Source organism: Marmota flaviventris, chromosome 12 (genome assembly GCF_047511675.1).
Source record: "Marmota flaviventris isolate mMarFla1 chromosome 12, mMarFla1.hap1, whole genome shotgun sequence".
NCBI lineage: Eukaryota > Metazoa > Chordata > Mammalia > Rodentia > Sciuridae > Marmota > Marmota flaviventris.
In genome coordinates, this window is record NC_092509.1 from 6,032,370 (window position 1) to 6,045,936 (window position 13,567).

At 41.7% G+C, this 13,567-nt stretch overlaps 1 protein-coding gene across 1 annotated transcript in view; it reads right to left on the minus strand.

Moving 5' to 3' along the window:
• LOC139707888 (uncharacterized) overlaps positions 1–11,913 on the minus strand; it is a 45,213-nt gene extending 33,300 nt beyond the window's left edge. Inside the window, 2 exon segments of the mRNA XM_071619791.1 lie at positions 10,815–10,946; positions 11,717–11,913. Coding sequence (XP_071475892.1) covers positions 10,815–10,946; positions 11,717–11,913 — 329 coding nt within the window.
• Positions 11,914–13,567: the final 1,654 nt, after the last annotated feature.

The window sequence follows — 13,567 nt, forward strand, 5'->3', positions numbered from 1 at the left end:
TAGGGTTTGAGTTAAATTAAGGATTAAGGTTAAGACTAGTGTTAGCATTAGGTTAGGGTTAACTTAGGGTAAGGGATAGGGTTAGAGCTAGGGTTAGGGCTATGTATAGGGTTAGGGTTAGTGTTAGAGTTAGTGTAAGAATTAAAGCTAAGGTTAGCTCTCAGTTTAGAGCTAGGTTTAGGTTAGAGTTAGAGCTAGGGTTAAAGTTACAGCCAATGTATGGACTAGAGTTACGATTTGGGCTAGTTATAGGATTAGGGTTAGGACTAGGTCTAGTATTAGGATAAACTACTGGAAAATTTACCCTAGACACAATCCTAAATTTAACAGCATAGCCCTAACCCTAACTCAAACACTAAACCTAACCATAAACTTAAACATATACATAGCCCTAATCCTAACCATAAACCTAAACATAAACATAGCCCTAATCCTAACCCTAAACCAAAATCTAACCCTAACCCTAACCCTATATCTAACCCTATCCATTACCCTAACGCTAAACCTAACCTTAATGATAACCCTAGCCCTAACACTAACCCTAACACTAACTCTACCATAATCCTATCAATAGACCTAACCCTAAAACTAACCCTCTCCCTGGCCATAATTCTAGCTGAAAACCGAACCCTTACACTAACCATAACCTTAAACCTAACCCTAGTTCTAAACCTAATCCTAACCATAACTCAAGGTCTATTCCTAACATTAACCCTAGTTCTAACCTAAGCTCTAATTTGACCCAATACCATAACCATAACTCTTACCCTAATGCTAACCCTAAGCCTAACCCTAACCCTATTGCTAATGCTAACCCTATCAATTACCCTAAACCTAACCTGAGCCCTAAACTAAACCCTATCATTACCCTACCTCTAACTCTAATGCTAATTCGAGCCCTAAACCTAAATCCTAACTTCAACAAAAACTTAACCTTGACCCTAACCTTAAAATTTCCCCTAGCTCTAAACCTGAACCTTAGCCTATGCCTAACCCTTACATTAGATGTAGACCTAAACTTAACCATAAAATTATTTTTAACCATAACCCTTGACCTGATATTAGCCCTAGCCCTAATCCTAGCCTTAATCATAACCCTAACTCTACACCTATCCCTATGCCTACTCTAGCCCTCACCCTACCTCTAAACCTAGCTATAACATCATCCCTTATCCTAAACATAAACCTAACCATAACTCTATCACTAGGCCTAAACTGAACACTAACTCTAGCCCTAATCCTGGCCTTAACTTAACCCTTATCCAAATCCTAACCCTAATCCTAGCCCTAAGACAAACTCTAACTCTCACACTAGCCCTATTCCTAGTTCTAACCCTATCCCTTACTGTAACTCTAAACCTAGCCCTAACCTTAGCCCTAAACCTTGCCCTATCCTTAGTCCTAGCCTAACCCTAGATCTAAGCCTAACTCTAAATATAACTGTAACCATAAGTCTAAGCCTAACACTAACAGTTGACCTAACCTGAATACTCATCATAAAACTAGTGCTAACCCTAACCCTGGAACTCAAACAAAACCGAGCAATAGACATAACCCTAAACCTTAACTTACAACAAACCCTAAATTACACCTAGAACAAATCCTAGCCCTAATTCGAGTCCTAACCCTAATATTAAAACTAACCCTACCCTGAATTATACCCTAACACTCACCCTAGCTCTTAAACACCACTCTTACCTTAAACGAAACCCTAACAGTAATCCTAGCCCTAATTTGAGTCCTAATTCTAAAACTAACCCTGTCCCTGACTCCTACCTAACAATAACCCTAGCTCTAAATTCACCCTAACCTTAAACCTAACCATAAACACTAATCGTAATCACTAACCCTAAATCTAACTAAATTGTAATCCTGATTCTTACATTATTCATTTCCCTAACCCTAGCCCTAATGCTAACATAAATATAGCCATAATCTGAGCTGTAAACCTAGCTTTAACACTAACCCTAATCCTAACCCTACCCCTAACACTAGCTCTAACTCTATCCCTAAACCTAAGCAAAACCCTAACCCTAATGGTAACCCTAGACCTATCCCTAATCCTTAGGCTAATCAAAACCCTAACCCTTTTAGTAGCTCAAAACCTAGCCCTCATTCGAGCTCTAACCTATCCCAAACCCTAATGCTAACCCTGACCCTTATTCTGACCATAACACTAACCCTAGCTATAAATCTGATTCTAACCCTAGACCAAACCTTAACACTAGCCTTACCAGTAAACTTATACTAAACCTGACTCTACCACAAGTCCTAGACCTAAACTTAATCCTAAATGTAGCCTTAACTCTAGCCCTAGGCCTAAACAAAAACCTAAGTCTAGCCCTAAAAATAAGCCTTAACCTAATGCAAAGTCTAACCCTACCCCTAGACATAAACTTAGTCCTAATTCTGTCTTTAACCTTAACCCTAACATTAACCTGAACATGGACCCTGCATTTAACACTAAGCTAACTCTAAACCTGACCCTAACTGAAAATCTAAACCTAACACTAGACCTAGCCATAACCCTAAAACTCCAAGTAGCCCTAATCATAATCCTAGCTCTTACATTACCATAGCCCTAACCCTACATCTTAACCTAATACAAAACCTAGAGTGAATTCTAGGCCTAAACCTAGCCCTATGTGTAACACTCACCCTAACCCTAGCCCGAATCCTAACCCTAACTGTAGCCTTAGTCCTAAATTTACTCAATGCCTAAATCTTGCCATAAATATAAACTTAGACTTATCCCTAACTCTAACACTAACCCTATTCCTAACCCTAAACTTAACCCTATCCCTAAAACTAGCTCTGAACATAAACATTACCCTAACCCTAACCCTAACCCTATTGATAACCCTAGCCATAACACTAACCCTAACCCAAACCCTAACCAGAAAAATAAACCTAGACCTAACACTAAACCTAACACTTATCATAGCCCTAACTCTAGCTTAAACCCTATCTTGTAATAGAAACCTAAACCTACCCATACCTTAACTTTAACCCTAAAATTAAATCTAACCATAAGCCTAAACTTAAACTTACATATAACCATATCCATTATCCTAACCCTTATCTTAACCCTAATGATAAACGTAGAGCTAACCCTAACCTTAAACCTAAACCTACCATAATCTTATCCCTAGACCTAATGCTGAACCTAACCCAAAACTTAGCCTTTGCTCTAACTCTATCTCAAACCCTAATCCTTAAGGTAAACAAACCCTAGCCCAAACCCTAACCCTAATCCTAGCCCTAATCCTAACCGCAACCATAGCCCAAACCCTAGTTCTGATTCTATCTATTACCCTAACCATAACCCTAAACCTAATGCTAACCTGGCTCTAATAACCTTATATCAACCTTTATCCCTAGCTCTGATTCTAACCTGAACCCTCAACCTAGCCCTAACACTTACTAAATCCATGAGCCTTACCCTTAACCTACCGGTAGGAAAACACTAAGCCTAATACTAACCCTAACCCTAGCCCTAACCCTAATACTAACCCTAACCCTTGACCTAGACCTAAACCTAACTCTAGCCTTAGCACTAACCCTAGCTTAAACCTTAACCCATATCCTAATCTTAACCCTAACCCTAACCCTAGCCTTAACCATAACCCTAACCCTAACTCTAGCCCTAATCCTAAACATAATCCTAGCCCTAACCATAGCTCTAAATCAATCAATTACCCAAACAATAACCATAAACCTAATGCTAACCCTAGGCCTAACCCTAACCCTATCCATTAACCTAAACCTAATATGAACCCTAAACCTAACCTGAAGACAAAACCTAACCCTATCCCTTAAACTAACCCTAACTCTAACCCTAATGCTAATTTGAGTGCTAACCCTAAATCTCAACCTAATCCAAACCCAAAACCTGACCTGACCATTATAATACCCCTAGGTCTAAACCTGAACCTTACCCTAAACCTAACTGAATATAGACCTAGCCATAAACCTTACCCTAATCCTATCCCTAACTGTAACTGTAGACCTGATATTATACCTAGCCCTACTTCTTGCCATAACCCTAACACAAATGCTAGCCCTCATTCTAGCCCTAAACCTAGTCTTGATCCTAACCCGAACCCTAACTCTAGCCCTATCCCTAATTTTATCCCTCACCCTATATCTGAACCTAGATATAACCTCAACCCTTCCCCTAAATCTAACCCTAACTCTAACCCTAGATTTAACCCTTACACTAATCCTAGACCTGATCCTAGCCCTAATTTAGCCCTAACCCTAATCCTAACACTAGCACTAATACTAAGTATAACTATCGCCCTAGCCCTATTCCTAGTTCTAACCCTATCCCTTAGCATAACCCCAACACTTGCTCTACCCTTAGCCCTAAACCTAGCCCTACCAGTAACCCTAGATCTAACCATAACTCTATAACTAACCCCAATCCTAAACCTAAACCTCACATTAAATCTAGCCCTAACACTAACTCTAATCCTAAAACTAGCTCTAACCTACTTCCAGCCTTAAAAAAATCGAGCTATAGCCCTAACTCTAACCCTTAACTTAAACCAAAACCCAACCTTGACCCTAATTCTGACCCTAACACTAACTATACCTCTCAGATCACCCTAAAATTATACCTAACTCTAAAACTTAACCTACCCCTACCCTAACCCTAAAAGTAGCCCTAACCACAACCCTAGTTCTTACGTTAGTTGTAGCCCTAATCCTAGACCTAACCTAACCCAAAACCTAGCACTAATCTGAGACCTACACCTGTTTTAATCCTAACCCTAACCAGAGCCCTAACCATTACCATAAACCTAAACCTAACACTAAAACTTGCCCTAACCCTAAACCTAACCCTAGTCTTAATCCTAACCATAATCCTAGCCCTAACCCTAGCTCTAACCCTAGCTCTAACCCTATCCATACCCTAACCATAACCCTAACCCTAATGCTAATTTTAGGATAACCCTAATCCTATCTCAAACCCTAACTTTTTCCATTACCCTAAACCTAACCTGAAATTAAAACTAAGTATAAACATTACCCTAACCTTAATAATTACCCTAACGCTAATGAAAGCCCTGATCCTAAACCTTAACCTTTCTCAAACCTTAATCATGACAGTGACCCTAATAATAACTCTGTCTCTATACCTGACCCTAACCCTCAACCTAAACCTTATACTAGAACTAGCCATAAACTGAACCCTAAAACTAAACGTAAGCATAAACCTAGACCTGACATTAGGCATAGCACTAATTCTAACCCTAACCCTAACACAAAACTAAACCCTAATCCTAGTCCTAAACCAAGCCCTAATCCCAGCCCTAAACCTAGCCTTCATACTAACCCTAACACTAACCCTAGCCCTAACCCTATTTTGTACCTTGCCCTAAACCTAGCTATATCATCATATCTTACACTAATCCTAACCCTTACCCTAACCCTAAACGTAGGCCTAACCTTAACACTAACCCTAGTGCTAATCCTTGCACAAATTTAGTCCTAAACCTAACCCTAACTGTAAACCTAACCCTACCTCTCACCCTAGCATTAACCCTAGATCTAAATCTATCCCTCACCATAACACAAACCCTAAACATAAACCTAACCCAACCCCATTCCTACTTTTGCCCTAGCCCTAAACCTAGACCTAACTCTAACCTCAATCATATCCTAATGCTTAGTCTAAACCTCACCCTAACACTAGCCCTAACCCTAATGCTAATTGGAAAACTAGCCCTGACCCTAGAACTAGCACTCAAACAAATCCGTGTCATAGGCTTAATGCTAATTCTTAACCTAAACTAAAACCCTAAGATTATATCTAGCCTTAACCACAGCCGTAATTTGAGTCCTAACCCTAACTCTAGAACTTACCCTGACCCTGACTCAGACCCTAAAAATAACCCTAGCTCTAAACATCACATTAACACTAAACTTAACCCGAACACTAGACCTAGCCCTACCTCTAACCCTAAAACTAGCTCTAATCGTAACACCAGTTCTTACATTAGCCATAGCCCTGTACTAACAGAAAAGCAAGCTCTAATCTGAGACCTAAACCTAGTTTTAAACCTAACCCTAAACAAAACCTAGACCTAGACCTAAACCTAGCTCTAAACCTATTCCTTACCCTAAGGGAAACCTTCACCCTAATGCTACCCTACTCCTAACCCAAATCCTTAGCCTACCCCAAGCCATAACACTATTACTAGCACTAACCTTAGCCCTAATTCTAACTCTAACATTAACCCAAATCCTAACCCTAATCCTGACCCTTAATCTGACCCTAACTCTAACCCTAGGATTAAACCTGACCCTAACCCTAAACTGAACCCTAACACTAGCCGTATGGGTAACCCTATACCTAAAACTAACCCTAACACTCTATCTAGGCAAAAACCTAATCCTAAATCTATACATAATTCTAGTTCTAGACCTAAACAAAAACCTAGTCTTAGCCCTCACAATAACCCTTAACCTAACCCAAAGACTACCTCTACTTCTAGACTTAAACCTAGTCCTCATTCTGGCCATAACCCTAACCCCAAAAGTGTCCCTTTCTGTAAAACAAATCCTAGCTCTAAAAATTATGCTAACCCAAAATCTATCCATAACCCTAACAATAGAACTAGCCATAACCCTAACTCTAGGTCTTACATTACATATAGCCCTAATGTTAGCCCCAAACCTCACACAAAGCCTAGCTCTAAGTGTAACCCTAAACCTAACCCTAGACCTAACCCTAAACCTAACCGTTGCCTTAACCCTAACCCTAGCTCAAACACTAACCATGCCCAAATATAAATCTAGACCTAACTCTAAGCCTAGTCCTAATCCTAACTATAACCAAGGCCAAACCCTAGTTCTAACTCTATCCATTACGCTAAACATAATCCTAACCCTAAAGCTAAACCTATCTCTAAACTTAATCCTAACCCTATACCTAGATGTCACACTAAACCTAACCATTGCCCTAGTCCTAACCATAGCTCAAACCCTAACACTTACCCTAAACCTAACCCTAACCCTAACCCTAGGCTTAACTCTAACCCTAAACCTAGCCCTAATCCTAACCATAACCCTAGCCCTAAACCTGTCCATTACCCTAAGCATAAGCCTAATCCAAATGCTAACCCTATTCTGCTGCCTTTCCTATCCTCTACTATCCCCCCTCCCCTCCCCTCCCCTCCCATCTTCTCTCTAGTGTCTATTGCAGCAGAATACTATAGACACTAGTATGGCAAAATGTAAAACAGTGGACGTGTAACTGATGTGATTCTGCAATCTGTATAAGGGGTAAAAATGGGAGTTCATAACGCACCTGAATAAAACGTGTGAAATATGATATGTCAAGAACTATGTAATGTTTTGAACAACCAACAATAAAATCCAAATGCTAACCTTAGGCCTAACTCTAAACCTATCTCTAACACTAAATCTATCCATTTCCTAAAACTAACCTGAACACTAAAACTAACCTATTAATTACCCTAACCCAATCCCTAACCCTAATGCTAAATCAAGCCCTAAACCTAAACCATAACCTAAACCAAACCCTAAACAAGACACTTACCCTAACAATACAACTAGGTTTAAACCAGACCCTTTCCCGAAACCTAACCCTTACAATAGACCCAGCCATAAACCTAACCTTAACATTGACCCTAAGAGTAACCCAAACTGACATTAGCCATAGACCTAATTCTCGCCCTAAACGTAACACAAACCCAAGCCCTCATGCGAGCCCTAAACCTAGCCTTAATCCTAACCTGAACCCTAACCCTAGCCCAATAATTAATTTCAACCCTTGCCCTAGTTCTGAACCTAGTTATAACCACATCCCTTCCCCTAACACTAACCCTAACCCTAATCCAAAACTAACACTAATGCTAACCCTAACCCTAACACTAACACTAACCCTAGCTCTAATTCTAGCCCTAACTGAGGGCTAATCATAACACTAACTCTAAACCAACCCCTTAGACTGACTCTAACTCTTGCCCTAGACCTATTTCTAGTACTAACTTTATCTGTTACCATAACCCTAACACTAGGCCTAACCTAACCCCTAAACCTAGCCCAAGTCCTAACCCTAAATCTAACCGTAACTCTAAATATAACCCTAATCTTAAGCCTGAGCCTCACCCTACCACTAGCCCTAACACTATCACTAATCCTAAAATTAGTTCTAAACCTAGCTGTAGCTCTAAAACAAAACTGAGCCATAGCCCTAACCCTAACAATAACCTAACTGTAACCTCAGACCTGACATTAGACCTAGCCCTAATTCTTGCCCTAACCCTAACACAAAACCTAACCTTACACCTACCCATAACTCTAGCCTTATTTCTAGTGTTATCCCTAACCCTAAAACTAACACTGACCTTGACTCTGACCCTAACACTAACCCTATTTCAAATCATCACTCTAATCATAACCTAACCCTAACACTAGACCTAGCCCTAACCCTAAACCTAAAACTAGCCCTACACGTAACCCTAGTTCTTATATTAGCCATAGCCCTACCCTAACCCTAACCTAATCTAAAACCTAGCCCTAACCCTAACCCTAACACTAGCTTTAACCCTAACTTCATTCTAAACCTAATCCTAACCCTAGCCTTAATCCAAACCATAACCCTAGCCCTAACTCTAGCTCTAATCCTATCTATTACCTTAACCCTAACCCTAACATTAATCCTAGGATAACCCTAACTCTATCCATAACCCTAACCGTATTCATTACCATAAACCTAACCTGAACCCTAAATCTAACCATATCCATTATCGTAACCCTAAACATAATCTAACCTAATTTGAGACCTAACCCTAAACCTTAACCTAAAAAACCCTAAATCTAACCCTGAAACTATCCCTAACCATAACCCTAGATTTAACATTACCCCTAGGCCTAACATTACCCTTATGCTAAAAAAAGCCCTAATCCTGGCCCTATACCTAGCCTTAACCCGAACCCTAACCCTATCACTAGGTCTAACTCTAAAGTGAACCCTCACCCTAGCCCTTAACCTACCTATAATATTATACCATACCCTAACCCGAATTCTAACCCTAGCCCTAAACCAAGGCCTACCCCTAATACTAAACCTAGCTCTAATCCTAGACCTAATTTATCCCTAAACCTAAATCTAATCATATCCCTAGCCCTAAGACTAACTGTAACTCTTGCCCTAGGCCTAGCCTTAGTTCTAACATTATCCCTTACCATGACCCAAAGCCTTGCCCTAACCCTAGCCCCAAAATTAGCCCTAGCACTAAACGAAGATCTAACCCTCACTCTAAATCTAACCCTAACCTAAAACCTAAACCTCACCCTAACACTAGCCCTAATCCTAATGCTAATTTGAAAACTATTCCTCACCATTGACATAGCATTCAAGCAAAACTGAGCTACGGCTCTAATCCTAAACCTTAACCTAAATGAAACCCTAACACTATGCCTAGCCATTAACCTAGCCTAATTTGAGTCCTAAACTTAACTGTACAACTAAGAATGACCCTGACTCTGATCGTAAAACAAACCTTAGCTCTAAACATTACCCTAACCCTAAACCTAACCCGAACACTAGACCTAGCTCTAACCCTAATCCTAAAACTAGCCCTAATCGTAATGCCAGGTCTTACATTAGCAATAGCCCTAACCCTAACACAAAACCTAGCCTTAATCTGAACCCTAAACCTAGCTTTAACCCTAATGCTAACACTAACCCTAACCCCCTAACCCTAGCTCTAACCCTATCTCATACCCTATGCCATCCCTCATCCTAACGCTATCCTAGTCCTAACCCTGATCCTTAGGTCTACCCCAAACCCTAACTCTATTACTAGTCCTAACCCTAGGCCTCATTCTATCTCTAACACTAAGCCAAACCCTAAGCCTATACCTGACCCTTATTCTGACCTTAAAACTAACCCTATGTCTAAGCCTGACCCTAACCCTAAACCAAACACTAACACTAGCCCTATGGGTAAACCTATAGCTAAAACTAATTGTAACATTAACACTAGACCTAAACTTAATCCTATATATAGCCATAACTCTAGCCATAGCCCTAAACAAAAACCTAGCTCCAGCACTAACAATAACCATTAGTCTAACACAATGACTAACAATACCCCTAGAACTAACCCTAGTAAAATTGTGCTCCTAACCAAAAATCCAATGCTAACCTCCACACCGACCCTTACCCTAACACAAACCCTAGCTCTAAACCTTATCCTAGCCAAACCTTCCCTAACACTAGACCTATCCATAACCCTAACCTTAAAACTAGCCATAATCATAATCCTAGTTATTACATTACCCATAGTCCTAACACTAACCATAAACCTCCTCCCAAAACCTAGCCCCAAATGCAGCACTAAAACTAGCTGTAAGCCTAATCCTAACCTTAGCCCTAGCCCTAACCCTCACACTTGCCTTGCCCAATATCATAGAAATTGGAAGAAAACTAGGGCCACACTGGAGCTCTCTGTGCAGATGGAAGGCTCAGCTGTGTGCTTGCTCTCGGCTCAGTGGGAACTCAAAGGTCTTGGCTGCACATGTTCTCTCAGCTCAGATGGAAATCTCAGCCTTGTGTGAGCTCTTGGCTGCAGGTTCGCTCTCAGCTCAGATAGAAGTCTGGGCTGTGCAGGCGCTCTCTGCACAGAGGACAGGTAGCACAGAACACAGAAGCTTTGCTTGTGGGTCACCAGGCCAAGCTCTGGACATGGCCAAAAGTCACCCCAGAACCACCCACCTCACCGAACACCCTACACAGGTAACAGATGGAATGCATCTTGGAAAACCTTACTCACCATCTATCAGTGACCACCATGGCTACCAGCTGAGTTCTGAGGCTGCTCAGGTAGCCGGTTTTCAACTCCCCTACCTCCAGCTGTGAAAATTCAAGCTTTTTCTCTCGAGAATTTTTTTTTGGGGGGGCGTAGCTATCAATGCAGAACAGCAACTATACAGGTACCTGGTTTCCAACTCAGAGACTAAGAGTAGGGAGGCTCCAGGTAGAAGCTCAAGCCCTCTCAAACTGGCTACCTCCACCACCCTTACCACAGAGACTCAAGCTGGCAATACACAACTCCACCTACTGGAAGAAAACAGACTTCTGAGAGACTTTTCTATTCTCGCTCTTCTCATCTATTCTCCTCTACCCTTCCCCCTCTGGCCCTCACAATCTCAACATACGTGAAACCAAGAACTTTGCATGAAAATGGACTTTAAGAACGGAATCATACTCCTGCAAGGTAGGCGGGCCTGCGACCCACCGGCAGAAGAGGAGCAGCGGCCTGCTGAGAGGCAGAGCCGCCCCCTCACCCTACGCTGGCAAGGTAGAGGGAAATGTAACCACCCACAGAGCAGGCCCAGCGGCCTGCTGAGGGGCAGAGATGCCCCCAACACCCGCGCCTGCCAGGTAGGCAGAACTGTGACCACCGACAGAAAAGGCCCAGTGGCCCGCGGCGGGACAGAGCTTCCAATCACTCCTGCAAGGTAGGCGGACCTGCGACCCACCTGCAGAAGAGGAGCAGCAGCCTGCTGAGAGGCAGAGCCGCCCCGTCCCCCCGCGCCTGCAAGGTAGACAGAACTGTGACCACCATCAGAACAGGCCAGACCTGCAACCAACAGACAGAACAGGCCCAGTGGCCTGAGGAAGGGTAGAGCCGCCCACCCCCGTGCCTGCAAGGTAGGCGGACCTGCGACCCACAGGCAGAACAGCCCCAGAGGCCTGGAGAGGGGCAGTGCCGCTGCCTGCGCCTGCAATGTAGGCAGAACTGCGGCCACCGTCAGAACAAGCCTAGCAGCCCGCAGAGGGACAGAGCCGCCGCCCGCGCCTGCAAGGTAGGTGGTCTTCCTACCGATCGGCAGAGCAGGCCCAGCCGCCTGCCGGCGTGGTACGCACATTGCCCCAACTGGAGGAGGAGCAGAGCCGCTGCCCGCGCCTGTGAGGGAGACTTTGCAACTATACAAGACCAATATAAATATATAGGGGGAAAATTCAATAGCACAACAGTTTCACCAAGTAGAAAGGAACGCGAACAGTATGAAGAGACAAGGAAAGAAAGGACCACAAGCAATGCAGGTCAACTCAACTTTAGAAGAGGTAATAGCTGCAGCAGATGGAATGTCAGATAAAGAATTCAGGATATACATGCTTCAGATGATCTGGAGTCTCAAGGAAGACATCAGACAGCAAAATCAGACAATGAAAGATCACTTCAATAATGAATTATATAAACAAATCCAAGAAGCAAAAGATCAACTATACAGGGAGATAGAGGTTATAAAAAACAAACAAACAGAAAACCTAGAAATGCAGGAAGCAATAAACCAACTTAAAAACTCAATTGAGAATACTACCAGCAGAGTAGAACACTTAGAAGATAGAACATCAGACAATGAAGATAAAGTATTTCAACTTGAAAAGAACATAGAGAGCTTGGCAAGACTGTTAAGAAACCATGAGCAGAACATCCAAGAAATATGGGATAACATCAAGAGACCAAATGTAAGAGTCATTGGGATACAGGAAGGGAAAGAGTTTCAAACCAAAGGAATGAGAAACCTATTCAATGAAATAATACGAGAAAACTTCCCAGACTTGAAAAACGAGACAGAATCCCAAATCCTAGAAGCCTACAGGACGCTGAATGTGCAAAATCATAATAGACCCACACCTAGACACATTATAATGAAGATGCCCAACATACAGAATAAGGAGAGAATTTTAAAAGCTACAAGAGAAAGGAAGCAGATCACATTTAGGGGTAAGCCAATCAGGATAACAGCTGATCTTTCAACACAGACTCTGAAATCTAGAAGATCCTGGACTAACATATTTCAAACACTGAAAGAAAATGGGTTCCAACCAAGAATTGTGTTTCCAGCGAAATTAAGCTTCAGGATGGAAGATGAAATTAAAACCTTCCATGATAAACAAAAGTTAAAAGAATTTGCAGCTAGAAAACCATCTCTTCGAAACATCCTTGGCAAAATATTACAGGAAGAGGAAATGGAAAATAACAATGAAAACCAACAGTGGGAGGTAGGACAGTAAAGGGGGCAAAAATAATCAAAGAGGAAAACAAACCATGTTTAGTAACATAAATAAACAAATATGGCTGGAAGAACAACCCATATCTCAATAATAACCCTAAATGTTAATGGCTTAAACTCACCAATCAAGAGACACAGGCTGGTAGAATGGATCACAAAACAAGACCCAACAATATGCTGCCTACAGAGACGCATTTGATAGGAAAAGACATACATAGGCTGAAGGTGAAAGGTTTGGAAAAATCATATCACTCATATGGACTTCGGAAACATGCAGGAGTGTCCATACTCATATCAAATAAAATAGATTTCAAGCCAAAGTTAATCAAAAGGGATAAAGAGGGACACTACATACTGCTTAAAGGAACCATACACCAACAAGACATAACAATCATAAATATATATGCCCCAAACAATGGTGCAGCTATGTTCATCAAACAAACTCTTCTCAAGTTCAAGAGTCTAATAGACCACCATACAATAATCATGGGAGACTTCAACA